General features: G+C 37.9%; 1 protein-coding gene across 2 annotated transcripts in view; it reads right to left on the bottom strand.

Moving 5' to 3' along the window:
* Window positions 1-16,536, bottom strand: part of TTC8 (tetratricopeptide repeat domain 8) — a 40,622-nt gene extending 24,086 nt beyond the window's left edge. For both annotated transcript variants that reach the window (XM_059850118.1, XM_059850120.1), the window contains exons 1-6: window positions 16,334-16,536; window positions 10,557-10,586; window positions 7,506-7,626; window positions 3,224-3,287; window positions 2,943-3,102; window positions 1,485-1,574 (exon numbers count right to left, since the gene is read on the bottom strand). In XM_059850118.1, the coding sequence (XP_059706101.1) occupies window positions 1,485-1,574; window positions 2,943-3,102; window positions 3,224-3,287; window positions 7,506-7,626; window positions 10,557-10,586; window positions 16,334-16,441 (573 nt within the window). In that variant the 5' untranslated portion in view covers window positions 16,442-16,536. The remainder of the gene's footprint in view (window positions 1-1,484; window positions 1,575-2,942; window positions 3,103-3,223; window positions 3,288-7,505; window positions 7,627-10,556; window positions 10,587-16,333) is intronic.
* Between the last annotated feature and the right edge of the window lie 5,754 nt (window positions 16,537-22,290).

The raw sequence follows: 22,290 nt of genomic DNA, 5'->3' as shown, positions 1-22,290 counted from the left end.
TCATTCCTGAGAGCCGTTGTTGAGAATATTTCCTCTGAAAGCTAACCTACTACTTAATTAGCATGCAGTTAGCAATCACAATTAAAAGCTAGCTGTCTTCAAGGAGAAGAACTAAGCTTAGTTTATATGGATGTGTCTTGTGCTTCTTAATCCTTCCCTGGTTTCTTACATTCCCTCTGTTTTCTAGACTGTAATGGATTTATAAAAATGTGTCTGCTGGCTGATTGCCGGCAAGGACATAATTGGACAAAAGCATGCAGTATTTTTTCAGCACTGATAATGAACTGATTTGTAACTGCCCTCAGATGTTGGTCTGGAAGTCTTTGATTGCCTCACCAGACTAGAACTACTATATTTGATATCTATTCTTATGCCTAGTTTGGTTAATAGGCCAAGGGACCATGATGCAAGCAGTGGGGGAAGGACATGGTGCAATTACATAAGATTTATTTCCTTTGAAAACCACACTAAAATGCAATGCCCTACATCAGTCTAGATCAGGCTTCAATAAGCAAAGAAATTTCCTGGTTGCTTATGAAAAACTGCTAACCAAAGTTTTGGACTGGAAGAGCTATTTCCACCAGCACATTATCAGATACTGCCAGTTTTCTTAACAGTGTTCACCATTATGTTTCCCAAAATAGACTAAATTCATACTGGTTTGTTCACCTTTAGGCTAAGAGCCAAATATAACTCCCTAGAGTGTGTTTGATACCTTGTGCTCCCTAGAGATAATTCGTTGTGCAAAATGAGCTGTTGGACTCAGCCCAACAGTTGTTTTTTATGAACACACTATACACAGAAAACACATTCAACCATACAGCTAACTGGTTGTGTTGGGGAAAGATTCAACTGAAAGGCAAGATAAATCTCACAACTTCCAACTCCCTGCCACTCGGAGCTGAACCTGTAAGTTGGGTGGATAACCCGCAAAAACATGCTCTATTGTCAGATAGTTTCATTGACCATCAATCAGATGATCTTAACTGAAAATGAAGAAGTATTCTGAACAAAGAATGGTACCTTTTACATAAAAAGTTTAAACTCATGCCATAAAAGCAAAGAAAAAATCCAAACACTGTGAACATTTTTAAGCCAGGATTGCCACCTACTTGTACACAGACCCACATTTCCAGACATTAAGGAAGGTTCTGCTGGTTTTTTGCTCCTGGCTTCTTTTTGCTTCTTTTAGGTGGCCTTCATCACTCCTAGATGTACAGCTCAAAATTATTTACCAGTGGAACATTTTTTCCTATAAGAATGTTTTTACTAGATTATACTTTCACCATAACCTCTTTAGACATAGCTTCAATTTCAAGTCTGGTAAACACTGTCAAAAGGTGAGTAATACACTATTTTTCTGGAGTTAATATCTAAACCACTGTTCATCATTGTTTTTATCCCAAATCCCATGTACAGTTAATCAGAATGACACCAGAAAACAAGAAAAAGATATCACAACACTAACCAAAATTGTTACATACCTTTGCCAGTTTGGGTTTCTGAGCATATTTTGTTAAATTCAGTCGAGACAGATTTATGAAAGGGCCATCTGGATTTGTTATCATTGAAGCCTGAAGGGGAAAAAGAAGCTTTTTAAGTGGGAAGATCCCCTACAGTTTTCCTGAAGATTTTCAAAATATTATTAGTATACAAAAAACCACCAAAATTCCAAACAAAACATTTGAAGATTCACTGCTCTACTGTGCAGTACCAACTCTTCATTTTTATTCTCCGTCTATCCCCACTATTTCCATACACTGCCTAAGCATGTAGCTTGGAAGTTGGGATACATAACCAAAAAAATCTTCAAAAAATACTTAGGAAGATTAGTTCTTACCTGCAGTAGTGAGAGGATGCCACATTTTGCCATTAATGTGATTTTATTATGTATTACATACTCATGCTGGTTGCAGTTTATTAATTATGCCAATGAAATGGAATAAATTAGTATAAACTATTCTCCTTATCTTTTGAAGGGACAGACACTGAATGCTTATCAATTGTTTTGTAGTAGACACTTATGGTGAAATCATGTCACAGTCTTTACAGAGTCTTCCATTAATAAAAACTTGTCTCAAGGAGCCTGTGAATTTGGGATTTGTCGGAACACCGGAAATTCCTCTGGCTGCCCTGGAGGACTCGAGACCCTGACATGGGGCTTGGAGACCATGGCACGGAGTCAAAAACACCTGTGCCTTTGATTTTAGTCCAGGGAAAAAAAAACCAACCAACTTTGTATGAAGATGTACAAGCCACAAGGGTTTGAAGAGAATGGTAGTGAATTTATCACTGGGTGAAAATGTAGAATTTTGGGGATTTTAGAACGGGGGTTCAGGAGGCAAGATGAAGCATGTCCAGTCTTTCTTCTTCTTCTTCTTAGCCCCCATCTTCTGCTGTGATGGTGGCACTTTTTGGATTGGTTTAGAGTAGAGACAAACTGCCTAACATAGGTGATAGGTATTGGAAAATTATTGCAAATAAAGTACACGTTTTTAGTATAAAAAGATAACACCGCGGTCAGTGTGCCTCAACCTAACTTGCCAGACAGACCTCAGCGGGTCAGAGAAAGAATGTTATAGATAAGAAAAAATAAACAGCCTTGAGAATGAGAGCCAAGGAATTCTGTCTTCTTCTTCGGTCTTGGGGCTGGGAAAAAGAGACTCTCTAACAGCTCAGGGTCATCTTGACACCAGAGACCCTGTCAGGAAATTATATGAATATTGGTGAACTTGTGAATTTATATACATTATTTTACATAACCAGACTTGCACAAGAAGTTATATTTTCAAACTCTATTTTGAAAAAAAATTAAAAAATTAAAAACACTCGCCTCCTTCAAACTTGAGTTTAGAGGCAGCTTTTAAGTAAACTACAGTGTCAGTGCACCAGATATTGTGACCAAGAAATCTTCACTCTGGGAAGAGAGGTAAGCAACTCACCGTGCCCGGCCTGACATATCCCCCGGAGGCACTGGTGATGGGCCGAGCTGTGAGAGCTGTTCGAGGCGTTCGTATCGCCTGCTCCATGGTACTGGGCCGTCCGCTCTGCGTGCTGGGTCTCACAAATCCTGTGATGGGCCTTCCTGACTGAGTTACAGGCCTGAAGATGTCAAGTACATTATCCTTACGTTAGGTGGTATATATTGATAGAGAATTTAAACAGTTATAGCCAAAGCATTTCATTTTCAGAATGATTATTTAAAAAATAAACTATCACATACCTAACAGCTGGGCTGGGGCCTCCACCTTGGCCAGTTCCAGGAAGTTTCAAAGATGTTCCTGGTCCTATAAAATAAAAGCATTTCTCATTTCACTTTGAGATATTACTCCCTTGTCCAGAGAACTTCAAACATGATTGTGTTTCATGATAAATAGTAAGCCAGAAATTTCTTTATTCAAACCGAGGGGACAAAGAAGACAAACCCCACATATTGCATTCAGTAGAATAATTTGAAAGACTAATAATTGAAAGACTCTTGCAAGAAACCTGCCAAACAATGAATGTTGTTTGGCAATTTTTCTTTCTTTCACCCTCTCCATCCTCTTCCCCATCCCACCTGGGGGGAGCGAACAAGTGCCTGTGTGGATGCCTACTGTGACTGACCCAAACAATTGTCAAGAACATCTTAGAAACACCACACAGTGCTAAAGGTAAAAGGTTACTGACTTGAAATGGTATATTTTCTCTCTGGCACCTAGACTTGAGTAAGTTAATCTAAACCTTCACCTACAGAGCAGATGGAGAATGTTATCTCATGGCATTAGACCCTGGTAAGATCCCCACCTACAATTTATAGCACTGTATAGTGTGAACTCATCCATACCCAAAGGTCATCAATGAAAACACAACCAACTTGAGCCCAGATGAACTGATGAAGGGTTCCCCTTTTCACATATTTCTGTTTTGACAGTGGATCATTAAGAATTACAAGATCCTGCAGGTAGATTTTCATTCACTGGCATTTGATTGGGCAGTTCTTCTAATCTGCTAAGTGAATGCCTATGAGATGGTTTTAAACACTCGGTTAAAAGCAATATATGACATCTATACCTTGCAGTCTCTTCACTGCTTGTTACTATGTATAGAAAGAAATGAGATTTAAGTTGACACAGACAATTACTGACAAATCACTGTTACTCATCTACGCATTTTCTATACACTTATGAACTGCTTTTATTGCAAATATTTCCAAGAACTGAAGATAAACTGGTAGGTAGACAGTTTCCTTCCTTCTTTTTTCCCCAAAATTGTAAGCAGCCACCTGACTACAGCTGTATTTAAAGTCAAATAATACAAAAGAAGTTATTGACCATGATCTCCTTGGTAAAACCAACTAAATATGCAATTGATGCTAAAATAAATACAAAAACCTAGGATTCTCTCTCTTTTCACTGGACACCCTCGGGATGTCTATTGCTTACTTGCCTTCTATAGTCCTGTGAATCTTGACGCTTTTACTCCATAAAGGAAAGTTCACTCAGCAGAGTTTCTAACATGGTAACTAGGGCACTCTTCAGTGAAATGGGGAAAGTGGCTTTCAACTTTTTAGGCTAGCAGACAAATGTATTACTCTTCCACTTTCTGAACTATTTTTAAAACTATTGCTGTAATATAAAAGAGGCAAGACATTAAAACTCCTTTTTTCAGACATGCTTTTTAATAACTACAATTGTTTTGAGTTTTTGGTGTACTGGGAGAATGCTTACAGTTCCTTTGACCTCACACCAGGCAACTCAGTCCTTACTTGGAGAATTCCCAAGCCAACTAGCTATGAATAGATGTAAAAGGCTACAGCAGTGCAAGTTGCCACTAGAAGTGTCAGAATTTAAGAGTGAAATTCCAGTAGTTAGTGATGACTGCAGATAACTCCTTTAACTCCCCAGTTAATGAAATAGCTGTGATTATCCATAATGCCAATTAGTACAACTTTCTGAAAAATATGCTGTCAAGGTAACACTTTTAAACAAGATTAGAATATTACCTGAGAAAATTAATGGTGTTAATAGTCCAAAAGTAACACAATGGATTTTCTGTAAAACAGTGCTCTAGGATATTTTGGTTAATAAACAAGATTGATGGAAAATTACCACAGCAAAATTATAAGAAGAAAGATATCATTACATATGTGTGAAGAGGAACCACAGAAAAGTATTTTTTCCCATGGATCCTACACACTTTAGTAATTATTTAATAACTCACAACTGACAGCAAAGTCATTTTTAAGAGTTTAATCTGGAAACTAAGATAAGGGCAGATGTAAAACTGAAATGGATATGTAATTGACGCAGAAGGATTTAAACTGCTTAGTAGGCAAAGTATAGACAATTCCAATTGTAATATGAGAGTGTAATATGTAATATCACACAGTTTTATGTTTGTGAACTATGACTTTAGTGGAGGAGGATATTCTGAAAGATGCACCACAGCAAAAGACCCGAGTCAAGACCAACTATGGCTAACACACTTTAACAGCAAAAGGAAAAGCCCACAGTCAATCAGCACCCATTTTTATTAAGTCATGTGTACAAGTGGAGTAATCACAGAACCAAAGAATGGAGGAGGTTTGAAGTGACCTCTGGAGGTCATATGGTCCATGATGTTTAAGCAGGGACACCTGAAGCCAAGGACCCGGTTGCCCAGGACCCTACACAGATGGATTCTGGATAGCTCTAAGGAGGTAGACTCTACAGTCTCTGTAGGGAGCCTGTGCCAGTTCTCAGTCACCCTCACAGTTAAAAATAAATGTTTCCTCATGTTCAGAAGAAACCTTCTGAGCTTGTTTGTGCCCACTGCCTCTGATCCTGTCACTAGACGCCACTGATTCTGTCATCCTTGCACTCTGTTTAGCGATTTTGATGCTTACCTTCTATGCAAGCGTGTAACATTAGAACACCTCAGATGTATAAAGAAAGTAAAATCAAGGCGTAGAAGAAAAATATGTTTTCTTTGTGTTAGTGGATCATTGTCTGGTTTGGTGACTACAAAAGACAAGTGGATAACTAGAAAGGTTTAAGAAAATACTTTCAAGACTCAACTCAAAAATTAAAAGATATAGCTCAGAATGAGATTGTTTAGCTTAACAAAGAAAAATCAATGGATGATTTAATAACAGATTTAACTACTAACTTGGGAAATATACCTTTGAAAATAACTTTATATCAGGCATAAAATGCTCAAAAAGAAGCAACAGGTGGAGTTATAGTTAATAATTCCCACTAAAGATATGGCACACTGATAAAAGCTATTAAATGTAATAATTTACAAAAGACTGCAGGGAGTTCTTTATCTTTGGAAAGTTCTTGTACTTTCTGAAAAATTATATACTAGCACAGGCACACCTAGCAGATTTGAAGCATGAATAGCAAAGGCTTATCTCAATTATATAGAAGTGCAAGCTACACTATTGTAATAATTTTCTTTGGTTTTGAAATCTGTGACACACTATCCAGAAAGTCACCTTTTTTTCAGTTTCAACATAGCATGAATATATTTTTCCAGAATGCCTTATTTCTAAATAGCATTAATCAAATTATTTTTCTTGGAAGATAATCTCTACCACATGGGGCACAAAATCAAATTAAACTCCAGATTTTATTACTATGGTATTTTCAGACAGATATCCATAATTAGTTGATCACAATGCATAAACACATCTCCAGTACTGCTTGACCGTGACTAAGCATGTAATGAAAATTTTAAAAAGTGTAAGAAGATAGAAAGATAGACAAGAAAAGCTTTTAACACTTCAATTGTCAATTTCGTCTATGTCCAGTTCTTCCCTTGAATTCCTTGACACAGTACATGGTTGAGAGCCATGCTTAATAAGTTACATAAAAATTTCCATGTGAATTGTACTAAAGAAACAGAGAAAAATACAAATACTGCCAAAAAAGTAGTGCAAGACAGCTAATTATTGTCCACTTGAAAGGGAATTGATGAAGCTGAAAAATAATTGCATAGAAGGAACAATGACAGAGCTGAAGAACTACTCTGTGAAGGAAGAGAAAAATGAAGTAGAGAAAAGCAGAAGAAAGAAAATCAGTTCAGATAATGTTTGCAGGACATGATACCAAAAGGTGTATCTGACTGTTGTCTACACTACAGGCATATGGATAAAATTCACAGTACACCAAGGGCAGATTTTTTCTCTAGTTTAGAACAATGCCTAAAGAAGCCAGAAAGGAGTAACCAGTAAAAAAATACTGATGGAAAAAGCAATTGATCACTTGTATGCTCACTACATTTCCTCAAATGTAGAGGAAAAGCTGACAAAACACGATTGAGCACAGTCTGAACTTTTGTCTGACAGGCCTAAGTACTACACCAAGAACTCATGGTGAATCTCGACATTGCCATGCAACCATAAAACAATCTAAAATGCTTTTTTTACAAATATCAACTGCTGTATCAGGTCACCTCAGTTTGTACTATTCTAGATGGCATAAGAGATGGTCAGAAGAGCTCTTGTTGAGTCAATGTATTTAAGTGAAAGTCAATCTTACGTGCAACTTGAGCAATGGCATTTTCATCCAGGAGGATCTCTGCGATTCCTTCTTGATCCAGATCAATTTCATCCACATACACCATTTCTGTCAAAGCTCGTGTTTTCAGGTTCCAGGCAGCCTGAATAAGGATAAGTAAAAAGTAAAATGTCTTCAAGACATTAAGTAAATAATCTAATCAGCAATTTTATCCTTTCTTTATTATTCACTTCACAGCTTTATAAGGCTTGAATAAGGAAGGTAATGACTTTAAACAGCTGAGTATATCTATTTGTCTGATGGAGGTATAAAAGGGGACGAAGTTCATTGTTCAAAGCAAAGTAAAACACTGTAAATATATACCCCAGGCACTTCAGATTATGAGAGTATTGGAATTCATTTTAGTGACCTGAATTGACAAATTGCTACATTGGATGTCTTGGAGGATAATCTGAGCAGAGTGGAAACAGAAGCATAACTCTAGCCTATGTGACAAGCTCTGTGTAGACTGTGAAGACACCTAATCAGTGGGGAGAAAAAAGAAAACAAGAAAAATCAATAGCAGCCATCTAGAAATACCAACAAAGTAAGTGCAGGTCCAACCACTTTGATAATTTGATATGCTTGTAATGTACTCATAGAACTGGCATGATACAGGAAGTCACAAGACCAATCCCTGATCTTCCATCAGATATTGAACAGATAATCATAAATTTTCCAGAGTAAAAATCAGTGCCAAAATAACTAGATTTGCTTCCTTTCTAACATGGAGTACAGCAATCTGGTGGAAAAGCATATTTAATACTGGCTAAGGAGACCTTTCAAAATAGAAACAGACTATCTTAATAGAAACAAAAGTCAAACACATGGAAATGTTTGCTCCTTAAGGAAGAGGTATGAGAAGATCTGAAACTCATGCTTATTTAATAATATAAGTAATCAGTTAATGAGACACTTCTCATTCACCCTGTCTTTTCCTCTAGACTTTCCTTCCTTCTATGCAAATCTGTGCCAATCAAAAAGAAAGTGTATCTCAAGATGCTGAAATATTCAACTATTCTTTTAAAAAGTGCTTTCTTCCAAGCAGAAGGAGACTTCAGCCAAGCTGATTCAACCACAATTAGAAATTTTTGTTCAAGAATGTAGAAAAGGGAATTCAGCAGGATGATCTGAATCTAGGCCAGACAGTCACAACCCATATCTATTTTATTTTCTTTTAGTTTATTCTTATGTAGTAGGATGACAGCCTTTAATTAATTATGAAATTTCTGTTAGATGTTCAACACCTTTAAGAGTTTTTCATTATTCTATGAAGTATTTTGTTTGCTGAATTTTTAATACCTTGATGCTACTCTGTTCTTTTCAAAGACATGTATATCTGCAGTCAACGTGACCATGTCTACACGGGGAGTATTCTCCAATTAGAGCTCTTGCATAGCCAAGCACAGGCTAATTTCTAACTAGAAGTAAGAAAATCTGCCCATAGTAATGATCTTTTCCTGGAAATTGGAAGTAGGAACTCCTCTACACTAATTGCTAAAACTGAGGTCAGTTCTTTACAAAGATGTAAGTGTAATACAGTTGTGATTGTGATTTTTCCACTAACTAACATGTGAAAATGTGTTTTTAAAACAAACATGTCTCTTTGTCATTACTGGACAAATATCTGTCATAAAAAATTGATTCCTTAGGCATCTCTTCCAGTGTAAAGCTCCTAGTCCCAGGCTTCACAGCCAACAAAAAAATTCATAAATCACACAGTATTCCTTAATTAAACATCTGTTTGTAGATTACAGATTATCTGCTTTCTCTTTGTGGGACTAATAATTTTGGTTTGTGATAAGCCCCATGTCTGGAGCTTATGGAGATAAACTGCATTTTTATGAAACAGCCTTTATATGGTAGGAAAAAGAAAGGGAAGCTCATTTCAGACAACCCACATATTCATAACATAACAAATTCAGCTTGCTTAACTCATAATCAGAACAAAATTCACAATACCTGATAGCAATTAAAGAGGTACAGAAATGTGATGATACAGTACATAAGTATACAGTACACAGCATAAGTCTAAACTCCAGAGAGGGAAGTGACAAAGTGTTTTTCACTCAGTTTATGAGAAGTTTGTAACCGAATCAACAATTTTCTTATTGTTCCTGAAAAGTCCAAAAACCAAATTAAAAATATAAACTTTGTTTTCTCTGAACATGGTAATATACTTTTCCAAGAGCTTGTATTCTCCAATAATCCTTTCTATTATAATAAATTTTATTCCATACACAATGAAAACCCCAGAACACAACTACATTGTGAAGGGTAATAATTACACTCAAGAAGATATCCAGCAGTGTTTCAGTGAAACCATTCTCTATGTAAACAACTTGCATGAATTCATGGAGTGTAATTAAGGACCTGTAAAATATGTTATGGAGCTGTATTTAAACCTGCCATTTCACATTGCATTTAATCTCTTTTGACTGTAGGCTGGAGCCAAAAGATGCCATCACCTGCCCAATACTATTCTTGCCATTGCAACAATCGAGAGCTAATGTGGGCAGAGGGAAAATTAATTAATTACTCTCAGTGCTCCATCACTTATGCAAATCATCATCATGCACCTACACTCTGCACAAGGTAGGCAGTGAGCCTGAGCTGCAAGAGCAGGAAGAGCATGGGTAAGAGCCCACCATTACATGCATTAAATAAAACATGAAAGTGAGCCCTAAGAGCACAAACATTGTTCTGTCTGTGAATACATGTTGTTTTCTTCCTAATCTCATCTGCAGATAAAGGTCGTTCAGTTCAAGGTAGATTCAATTTAGCTTCTAGAAAGCACTGAACTGCTGAAAAAAGATGTAGGAAAAATAGAAGAGAAATAAAATTCTATCAAATATAAAAGCTGCCTGTTCAAAATATCAAAAATCTTCCCCTTATCAAAAGTAATGCCCTACCAATAGCAACAACAACAAAAAAGCTATTGAGGACTTAACTACAAAACAAGTATTATTCAGTGTATCAGAAATTCTTCCCAATGACTGCATCTAATGATTGTATTTATGGAAAGAACTTTACCTGAAACACAGTGTATTCAGAATCAAGCTCCTGAAAAGAGAGAAAATAGAAAGTAAGGAATGGAAATGCCAAACAATAAAAACGACAACACAAGCGTATTTATACTCTGTGATGACCTCATTTTGCACAAACATTTTCTCTCTGACACATATATCTAAATTTTCATTTTATTACATTATCTCAATTTACACACGTTATGAAGGTAATCAATGTTTTGCACAATGAAAGTAAATTTGCAGTAAGTGTATCTTTCTGATACCTTTGCTTTCTTGCTTCTACTGAATCTAGCCAAATCTTAGATTAACATGCAATCATTATGAAGCTGAAAAATTATAGATTAAAACAAAATAAACTTGGAAAATGCATGTACATCTCCTAAAAATTAACCAGATTATCACACCATGATCTTTAGCATGCCTACTTAATAAAATCCATTTTTGCACACTTCTTTAGCTGCTGCTGGTGATCACAATGATACCACTCAAGAAGACAAAATAAAATTTTGTGGCTTTTTCATGGTACTTTTATGATGAAAATGGTGTATTCGTTGCACTTGTACAGTAATATTGCAAGTGTAATAAATGTCAAATTAACAGCCTATTTCACTACCCAAAAAAAACCAAAAGAAAAACTACCAGATGGAGTTTACTGTAAGTGAAAAAGCTGGAATTTGCATCTACTTAAAAACTTCTGCTAAAATTGAGTAAATACTGACAGGAAAAAAAGTAGGTTTATCACAAATTAATGTGTAATTATCATGTTTACATAATATCTAAACTACCCTTCACTTCCAGGGACTGGGTATGAGTTTTTCCAAATGTATTACTTTAGCTTTGGACTAGGAAGGTGGGAGATAAATGTTACTTTCTCTAGATCACTATGAGTCTTTTGTAGTGTCAGATCCTTTCTGTTTCTAGAGGTAGTGAAAAATTTCTTGCATATCTGACATTGTGTAAATCTATCACAGTTAAACCAACTGCATCGGCCTGAATACACAACTTTCAAGTAATTGAGATTATAAAGGGACTTCTGAAGGTCTCTAGTCCAAAGCCCTCAAAGCAAGGTCAGCTATGAGGTCAGCTGAGGCTGCTCAAAGTCTTGTCCAATTGGCCTCCTGTACTTCCCTGCACCATTGCAAGTGGTCCCTGGCTCCATTTTCTTGATAACCTCCTTGAATGTATCAGAGGCTGCTATTAGATCACACCAATGTCTTCTCCCAGCTCGAGCACTGCCCTGCTGCTGGCTTGCTTTGCAGCCAAGATGCAAAGCTGGCTTCTGGTCCACCAGGAGAATGGCAATGTCAAGATCAACCCTCTGTAGTATGAAGCATGGTCTTCTTTCAATTTGAACCTTTTTACTCAGTAAATTCTATGATAGCAGGGACCTGGAATACAGGTGAAGGACATCTTGCTTCTGTAATGTACTGGAATTTGTGGCCTTTAAAGGATTGTATTTGGAGCCCAAAAGTTGTTCACTGGTGTTAGAATGCATAATACATCTTACACATTGAGTATTCTCTGGAACAAAATATTAATTCAGGGATTAATCTCAGTTTACTGTCATGTACCTGGGCCTGACTAAGGCACTGAAACTGGCTTTACATTTCAGTTGAATGATTCAATGAACTACTTCAATTCTTTTATGTAGAGAAGTTGTTTTCTAAATAAAAGAAACTATTCAGCTTTCTAAGTAATAAAGGACATTGAGATATTTCAGCTTACATTTTGTTCACCCCATTGTGTCTTAGTATTACAGCACATACAAAGATGGTTTTAAGAACAGCAGGCGGTCTTCCATACCATATGTGCTACAGTAACTAATGAGGACAAGTTCAGAATATTGTATCAACACCAATACAAAAACACCTTGATGTTACAGATGTGTATCTTACTTTAGGCACTCTTCATTACTTTAAAAAAATATTTTAAAAATCAAACAAATTTGCTTATGTAGGAGCACTTATATTACTATAAAATACAGAAATTACATCCCTCGTCATTTTGGCAAAAAAGTAGAGTTGATCAATAATACTAAAACCACTGCACTCTCATAATTGTAGTTGAGAGTATGCATTGTTCATACATACTAACATATTGTTTCAATTTTCAACAAGAAATAACTCTAGATTTTAAATAACTCTCAAGCAGGTAACAGGATCCTCAGATTAAACAAAAGTATGGAATAACAAAAATTACATTAGAATATAGCATACTTTAACATGGGTGGATCCAGCAGTTGCTACACATGCAAGAAATCCACAGGAACTAGATTTCAAATAAAGAGTTCTTTGAGAGGATTAACAAACAGCATTGCCCTGTAAGCTTGTCTCTCAAAACAAAAGCTCAAATTTATTATTCATTTACACATATAAAGCTCTCTTGAAAGTCAAAAGATTGTAAAACCAATGAAGGAACTATTTAATCCAGATCCCTAAATCCACTGAGGGCACTTTAATATTAAAATGCAAAGTCAGTTTATTTGAATATCGATACTTAGAATAATTAAATTTTTTGATGCTTATAGCCTGGAAGAGGGAATTTATTACATACCTTATATTATAATAAGTCTTCTGTCTACAATTAGTTTCAGGTGAGTATAATTTAATACATGCAAAATATTAAAATTATTATATTCGGAAAATGCTCTTCAAATGATTAAGAACAGAAACACAGAAAAAAATCCCCAGACCTTTACCCAGGAACAATGACTTCACTTTAAGTGTGAAGTATTTTCATGCATAAACTTACAGTCTCTTCCACCAGTAAGTGATTTCAGTTGAAGATGCTTTTCCAAATCAAGTTCAATGCCCATAAACATAACTGTGATAACTTTATTATGACCTTACAAAAACAAGTATGCAAATTGTAGCAGCTAAAGGTTCAACATGGAAGAAAAAAGGATGAATGAATAAAAGCAAATCCACATAGCAGACCATTAATCAAGTTAAAGGAAGGACATCCACTATATGTCTATAAATTATACCGACAATTTATTTTCTATTGTTAAACTAGAGCAGGCCTCATACATGGGTTCTGTTTATTGCCTTGAATCCTACATATGGAACACAAAGAGTAATCAGATTAGGTGACTAATCAGGATGATCAACAGAGACAGTCCTGGATTGTATTTCCTCTAGGTCATGCTATTACTATAAACACAGAAGACAAGGCCTGTTTGCTTACAATAGGAAATAATTAAAGTGAACACCAGTATTTTACGTGTTTCTATGACCAAATGCCAGTCACACAAAATACAGTTTTTCTTTATCCCCAGATAACATAGATGTGAATTCCACCAATACCATTTATATTTCTAATTCTTAAATGAAGAAATGCACAGCATATTTTATAGAAAAAAAATTCAATCTTCCATAAGATGCAACCCAGTAGCAGCTAATTATTCTTCTATCACAATGTTATTTTTTAAGAACTCTTCAGGAAAACTTCATTGATTTTAAAACATTTCAATTTTGTTGTTGTGCCCTTTAAGAATTCAAGATTTATAACGGCACAGGATTTGATACTGCTATGTAAGAAAATTTCTGATTCATGCCTAGTTAGCTAAAAGGTCAACAAAGTACTTAAAAAACCTCCTAGGGCTTACTGCATCTGGTGACAGGGTTCAAAGAGAGTTCTGCACCAATTAAGATAGCCTCTAAATGTATGCACATGTGACTATTGACTGGATCATCAGCAGACTTATTTTTAAGATCTTTATATCATCATTTGCCATGTTCTTAAAGGAGAACTTGTCATTATACTTGTGATGCAAACATATCCTGACTACTAAGCTGTATGTACAGGGAGTGGTAAATCAAGAAATAGGTCAAGATATACTGGTCAGGAAAATTCCTTACTACATTTTTAAGTGTGGTGGCAAAAATGCACCTACTTCTAAGGCTATTGTAAAAAGCTGGTTTCAGCAGCCCATAGCTCTAGGACACTGCTGCAGATGCAATGGAGCAGGAATGGTGCTATCACTTAGCAGACAAGATGGAAAAAAAGAGCAGGCTTTCACACAGGAAAGACCATCTCTTTCAGGCATGAAAACACTCTCCAGTTGGGCAGTGTTAGTCTCTTCCTTCACTTACCTGCTGTTACATTACATGTCTTAGAAGGGAGAAGGCCAGTTGCCTGAGCATGAAAAAGCTGTAAGACCTGTAAGAGTCACTGTTAAACTCAACCTGGGCATGTCTTTAAATGACACCAGCTCCTGTAGCTTAAATTATATCCTAATGCATGCTGTTCAAAGAAGTGAGTCCCTGAACAGTGACAGAGGCTACTGTTGCCACAAGATCCCTCTTTGCCTGGTTGCAGAGGTTGGGAAGCACATGCTTAGCAGAATATGGGACAAGAGGATAAGAACAGATGGCACAGTGATTAAAGGCACTGACTATGCCTCATGCTGCACAGCAGCTCACTTAATCCAAACTTTCTGCAAGTGTTGTCATTTGTCTGTCTGCTTTCCTGGTGCCCAACATGACATACAATACCATTTTATACTTGAGCTTAAGCACAGAGTAGAAACACAGTTGTCTTTACATTCCCATGTTGAGATCACAGATTAAAAAAATGTTTTGCTCATTAAAAACTTTATAAATTAAGAGCAATGGAAGAATCATGATCTTTACAACTTTTATTTACTATTATCTGTGTTATTTCAGGAGTTTCTTTCACAAATCAAGTGCTGTTCTTCCATATGCACAGATCACATATATAAAGACCCAATAATGTAAATACATATAAAAAATACAGCACTAGCATGGAACTAATACTGAGTCCCATTCAGGGGTCAGGAATAATGTTCTTGGAATACTTTCTCCACTAAAAATTTCTCTGCTGATGGCTCCTTGGTGGTGCCTCAGAGTATAAAACATAAAAAAAGGATCTTTTAAATATCTATCCTAAATCAGTTCAAACAATTACTGTGCTTTATATTTACACTATTGTGTGACCATGCAGCTTTCTTGAAAGACTTGTCCTTTGTGATAAAAAGACCTGCATTCAAGATTCTTAAAACATCTGTCTATAGGATGCTTTGAGACTTACAAATTTACTGAAAAGTGTTTAAGATGAAGAATGTTCAATTACTGTTTTTAAAATATGGCATAAAATTTTTACATGTTTGTAAACATTAATCCAGAAACAACTTTCCCAAATCCTTTGCTCTTACAGAAGAGTGGGAAAATATGTAGGTATTGAAAAACATGTCCTACGTTTCCAGAGACTCTGCAGCTGGAAAAAAGCAGAGAGAGGTATGCAAATGCCTCCTGTCCCAAGGTAGGGCTTGTAGGTGAGCTAAGCTAAAATGGTATCTCTTAATCTTATGTGATTCGGTCCATACAGCAGCTATGGTATCTAAGCATCAGAGCAGACCTTATTTTTAATCTCAGCTTTTCTCTCTTTAACTCCGCAGAATCTTGAGAGCGTTAAAGTTCCCGTTTGGACGAGCCCGGCCGCCCCAGCTGTCACGGCAGCTCTCCGGCAGTACCCGCAGCACCGCTCCCCCTCCCAGCGCCGGGGCCGCTCCCCCGGGGCGTGTCTGAGGAGGAGCCGCAGCGCCGGCTCCGGGACCGGGGGGGCGCGGAGGGGCGGCGCTGCCCGGCCTCCTGCTCCGGGAGCGGCGCGGCCCAGCGCTCGCTGCCTCGCTGCTGGGGTCGCACCCGGCCCCTCCGGCGGCTGCAGCAGGCACAGCGGGCTCCCGCGGTGCCGAGGCAGCCGGGACGCGGCCGCTGCCGCCCCTCACCGCCGCCTCCCGCCACGGCCCGGCCCCGCTACCTGCTCGCCGGGCGGCCTCTCCAGCAGCTGCGAGCAGACATCCGCGCACTCCCGGAACTTCCTCCGCCTGAAGTAGCTCCAGGCCTGGAACAGCGGCTCCAGCCCCATCTCGCCGGCGGGAGTACCGCGGGAGCTCCGGCCGGGCCCCGGCGCCTCCCGCCGCGTTGCCGCCGAGCGGGGCCGCGCTGGTGCCGCCGGGCCCCGCCTCGGCCGGCTGGGGCGGAGCGCCGGGGCCGCGGGGGAGGCGGCTCTGGGCGGCCTCCGGGGCCCTGCCGCTCCCGGCCAGCTGCTCCGCGACCCCGGGCACGGAGTGCGGCCCCGCTCTTGGCCGAGCCCTTCCCTGCCAGCGCCTCTCCCTGCCTGCGCTTATTACATTGGTGACTGAAAGCTGAGTTTGATCTGTGATAGTGGGATCAGTAGACTTCCAATAACCCCACTGTTCTTGACTCTTGTCATTTTCTGTCTTGTTATCTAGAGGAGTTAGAATAAATGCCTGAACCAGAATAATACAGTTCACTAATCCATATTTGGGTAAAATGTCCTTGAGAGTCATGGAGTCCTGGCTGAGAAAAGTACAGATTGCTGTGAACAACACTTTTCAGTCTTGCAGGCTCTGTCAGTTCCTTTAGTTCATTAGTTTTTGCAGGGAAATTATCAGACCGAGATATTTAGAGATTTAAAAATAAGAATATAATTGTTCCTAGGTTATATATGCTATAAAATGGTGATTGCAACCATCAACTGAAGTAAAATTAAAAATGCCTAGGGATGCTTGGACCAGTAATGGCATTTGTGGTGTGAAAATCTTTGAGGGATGAAAACTAACAATATTGCTAAAATCATATTGTTGCCATTTAAAGAGATCATTCTAGTTTTATTGCTTTTGTCTCACCTAAACTACCAATTCGTCCAAGATGCATGAAATTTATACCTAGGCTAGCAAGATCAATGTCAGGTGAAAAGATGGAGAAGCAGAAGTGGCAGTCCCAGGACTACCACTTATTAAAATATGGGATTAAGTGGCTTGAACTGAAGTAGCAGTTACAGAGAGCTTTGCTTTGGTTGTCCTGTGAGCGGTGCACAGGTCTATTGGGTCTGCATGGCAAGGCTTTGGGTGAGAGCCCATATGAGTGGCTTCTGTGACAAGCTGCTGGACGCTTCCCCTATGTCCAGTTGGCCAAGGCCAATGATGGTAGCACCTCTGGGGTAACAGTTTAAAAAGGGGAGAAAAAGCCTGCACAACTGCAGCTCAAGTCAGGACTGAGAATATGTGAAACAGCTATGAAGGCATCAAGGTCAGTAAAGAAGAAGGGGAAGCAGTGCTGCAGGCACCAGAGCAGAGATCCTGCGGCCTGTGGTGAAGACCATGGTGAGGCAGCTGTGCCTCTGCAGCCCATGGGGGAGCAGAGGTTGCTGAAGGAAGCAGGTGGCTGCTCAAAGGAAGCTGTGACCTCTTGGAAAGGTCACACTCTTCCAAAGTAACATGGGCAGATACTGCTGTGTAGGTTCTCAGCAAAAGGAAGGGGAAGATGGTTCTGCAGCAATTTTTGTTTGTTACACTGCTGGGAAGGGTATTCATTGCACTTAGTGATCAAGCTGAACTAATGTTGTCCTGTGGTAGCAATTAGGTCAAGATGCATCTTCAGCTTTTGTACAATGAGATTTTGCAGTGTTGCAAATGACAAGAAAATCAATTTTCCTTCTTTCCAACCACCCCCTGCAAGGTGTTTTTGTTCTCTGTTTGGTTGCAGATAAGGAGGGTTTTTTTCAGTTTCTACATGCTATATGAAGCCAGAAAATTTTTCTCTGGTATTGGCACACAGGTCATCCTATGCATATCATCTCTGAAGTCTAGTAATACTGCTTTTCATTTCTTGTGTGGTAGAATATTCTGAGCTTTCTAATATGGGGATTCTTATTTATATTGATCATTGAAATCCCCAGATTTGAACTTTTAACCAGGATTTTCTCCAAATATTAATCTCTGTCGGTGGCCACGTTCCACTTCTCTAATTTACTAAAATCCTGGTATACAACACAAGAGAGTCCCTGTAGCTGTCTTTGTGTTCTCTGCAGATCCCTGTATGTCAGTTCCCCCACAGTGTAACTGCATGGAAGCTAAACAGCCAGGAATTATATTCAGGCCCTTCTGGAACAAGCTGCTCCAGTGTGGCCCCCCATGGGGTCACAACATGAACCTGTTCCAGCTTCTTTCTCCATGAGGCCACAGGTCCTGCAAGGAGCCTGTTCCATCACAGGTTTGTCATGTGGCTGGAAGTGTTATCTATCACAAGATAGCTTTTCAGTGGCTAATTTTTTGGGTAGTTCAACAAAATTAATTTGGGGAATTACACCTGAGATGTACCTGATTTGTAGGAGAAGAACAAATTGTAATTTTTCTGTTTAACATTGACAGAAAAGAAAACCAGAATTTGACAATAGCAGCATCCTGAGAGAGATTGTCTAGGTGGAAAAAACGTTTTGCCATGCAAAATGTTACAAGTAGCGTCTGATTGAGTGATATTATGAAAGATGGAATTTGCCTGGCTTTAGTGCAATATAGGCTTGTCTGCATTTTTTTTACCAAAAGTTTTGTAGCCTAGTGGTTAGTCCTTTCCATTACCTTAGATAAAAATGCTTAATTGATCATAATAGTCAAATGTTCTCCAACTGTAGTGAATTCCTCCATGTTTATTGAGTCAGTGCTATATTGGGACAGTGATAGGTGTGTGACATAAGTACACAAATCACTAGGGTTTATTAAAGAAAAGTCATGTGCTTGTCTTGTATAACTATGCACATTCATTGTATTAGAGATGACCTGACCTTAGGTGGGATGTCATCATCTGTGAATGGACAGGAAATTTAGTGGTGCTGCTTTATTTGCAGCTTGAGTATTGTGATGATATCACTGTCACATAGGTAATTTGAACCTCAGCTTCATTTATTTGAACCAAGAGCAAAAAATTCAGAAGTAGGGGTCAGTTCCTCTTCTGTCTATTATTTATTCTTAATTTGAAAGCTAGTTGTCCCTGAGATAGGCTGCAATGAAAGCTCTCACTATAGTTATTTATAGATGAAAATATAAGGGAGCTCTACTGAACAGAATGAGTTATTATATATCTTTATTCAGAAAACACATGGGTTTGTATAATTGCTTTTTAAAAACATAGGTTTTGTGACAACTATAACTGGATTTTAGTCATGTTTCAATTAACTGTTCAATACCTTGTCATGATTAAATGTTGCTTAGAGATTTAAATCTGCTTCATATTTTCACTTTTTATTTGAATAGTTTTTTCCTTTTTTGCCAAGGACACTTTAAACTGATACTGAATACTGGCTCTGAATGGATAGATGTCTTCAATGTTTTTAGTCTTTACACACTCCTCTAGAATAAATGATTGAGATGCCTAAAATGCTTTGCATTTTCCAGATGTTTTTATAACTTTTCTTTGCCAGTCTCATAATATTTAAACTCTGAGTTTAAATGTATCTCATATATCATGAGATACATTAATTAGCTTCTTACAAAGTATGCACAGAAGAGAGTAGGACAGGACCCATCAACACTTAATATACCTTTAATTTTAAAAACATAAATGCTATGGGTTGACTTTGTCTCCCATGACTGTAAGTCTTCCATGGGAGTCTTCTGTGCACTAATCAATCATACTTATTTCTTGAATAAGTAATGATAACACTCAGCCTTATCTCTCCTCATGAATGTGCATTCTTACAATAAAACCAGAAATCGAACCTAAAAATAGATCCTAAAATTCAGTTGATATCTTGAAATTCTTAGGTAGTTCTGAGGAGAAATGTCCTGTATCCCTTAGTAGCTAACTCATTTAGATGCAGGCCACTGCTTCTGTCAGTTACTCATCTCTCTTGAGATAGAAGATTACAGAACAAAGATGTACTTTGCAGCTCAATACAATTAACAAGGGCTTGAAAACTAATATTGAAGTTGTGACACATCTACCTGCAGATTACCTCAGCTGGAAATGTCTTGCTCACCTTTGAGTAAGAGTTGGCATATTGAAAGTTAACTTGCAAAAAAGGTTCATTCTGATGAATCAGATACCTTTGGTATCAGGAGAATTGAGAACAACAGAGCATAGAGCAGGTTTTGTTTTGTGTTCTTTGAAGGACCCCAAACAGGACTGCAGATCAGTCCATGCCTGGGGAAGGCACACAGATGTTGCAGAAGGGTACAAAGAGGAAGTTCTCTCTATGTGTGCTATTTTCAGCCGGGACTTTGACATCTCAAGCTGAGTTCACATATTTGCTTGTAGAACCCATTTCTTGCTGACGGTAGAAAATTAGGAGATGTCATGCAAATGAAATTGCATTAAGAGTAGAGTTTTGTTCTGACGCATGGATTCACTGTCTGGAAAAGTAATTTGTAGTAACAGCTTGAGGTTTCATTCTGTGGCCAGCCAAGACAACAACATGCATCAGTAGCAATTATTGCAATCATAAATAAGAATTCTGCTGTTTCTTTCTTACCATACATGATAACCATAACATGGTTACCATGGTCTAGCTGAAAAAGGACCATCCAGCAGTTGATAACAGAAATGAGGTGGCAATAATGTTCAGGTCCTAAACATCAACCTTCCTTCATCGGACTCTGTTTTTTATACATTGACTGAAGCCAGTCTTTGTAATCACACCCACCCCTCCTTCAGTGTACAAGATGAATGGGATGCTTTTCAAGTGAGATTATTTCCTTTCTTTTTTACCTGTAGTGCTTCATATGAGGCACTATTTCTTGTTTGATGCAGATGCTCTGTATGCTGTGCTGAATATAGATTGGTGTTCATAACACTAGAAGAAATCAATGCAGCTATAAAAACCCAAGCAGTGGCCTATGAAAAGGCTGGCATATTATTTCCATTGAAAGACAGGTTGCAAAAAATTGCAAAGGATCCACTGACTAACTGGATGAGCTTAAAAATACTTGGACTTTACTATTTTTCTTCCTTTTCAAGTTTAGAGCAGCTAGACGAATACACTTATTTGCAGTGGATCCCAAATATCAAAGTAGGAAACCTGGTAATAATATTAACTTAGCAGTCATACCTGGAAATCTTGATATAAATAGTTTTGGCCATACATATCTGTACATATAAATGCAGTGGGGAGAGAATACAGATCTCCTGTTACTCAGCCTACTATATATTAATTACAATGCCATTCCAGCATCATCATTTGTTATATACCTGTTAGCTCCCACAAAAAAGAAAAAAATTAGGTGCCCTACAAATCTACTTTCTTCCTTTTAGGAGTCTTAGTCTGTTTTATTATTAATTTAACATTTTTAGAGCAAAAATGTGGAGAAAATATCTATTTTGAGGATGAGTGGAGTTTTATGAGGAGTGGCTGTTTTATAAAGTCTTTATATAGGCTTGTGCACAGTGGGTTATGCTAGAAAATTATATCATGTAACAGTTTATGGCCCCTATTTTCTTTTACAAATGGAAGCACTTGAAAAGACCTATTTGCTGTCCTAAAAGTAGGTTTACTTTACTTCAGTTGGCAGACTGACAGAAGTGCAGTGTGACTCTATTCCAGTCCTTAACTGATCTGTTCCAGAGCTTAGCTATATCTGGTAGTATGAAGTCATAAAATGAAATTAATTAATTCAAGGTCTGCATTCCACTGCTTAATAGTATTATGTTACTTTTTAAGTTTCTCACCATTATGAATGTTTATACTGTTACTTTATTTAATGTTTAAATATTTTATTTCCTTCAGTTCTTCTGAAAGTTTGAATCATTGCTAGTAAATTATGTCATATTTGATAAACCTGCAGTATTGTATGTTGATGCTATGTATATGCTATATGGACCTATGGTTATGAGGTTTCATGATTCCTTTTGACAGCTTAGCTTTTTGAGACCTTTTGCAAAGTCAGTACTGTGCACTATATTTTGAAAACCTTGTCAACT

The sequence above is a fragment of the Haemorhous mexicanus genome, chromosome 6 (genome assembly GCF_027477595.1).
Source record: "Haemorhous mexicanus isolate bHaeMex1 chromosome 6, bHaeMex1.pri, whole genome shotgun sequence".
NCBI lineage: Eukaryota > Metazoa > Chordata > Aves > Passeriformes > Fringillidae > Haemorhous > Haemorhous mexicanus.
This window is presented reverse-complemented; position numbering and strand designations above follow the sequence as displayed.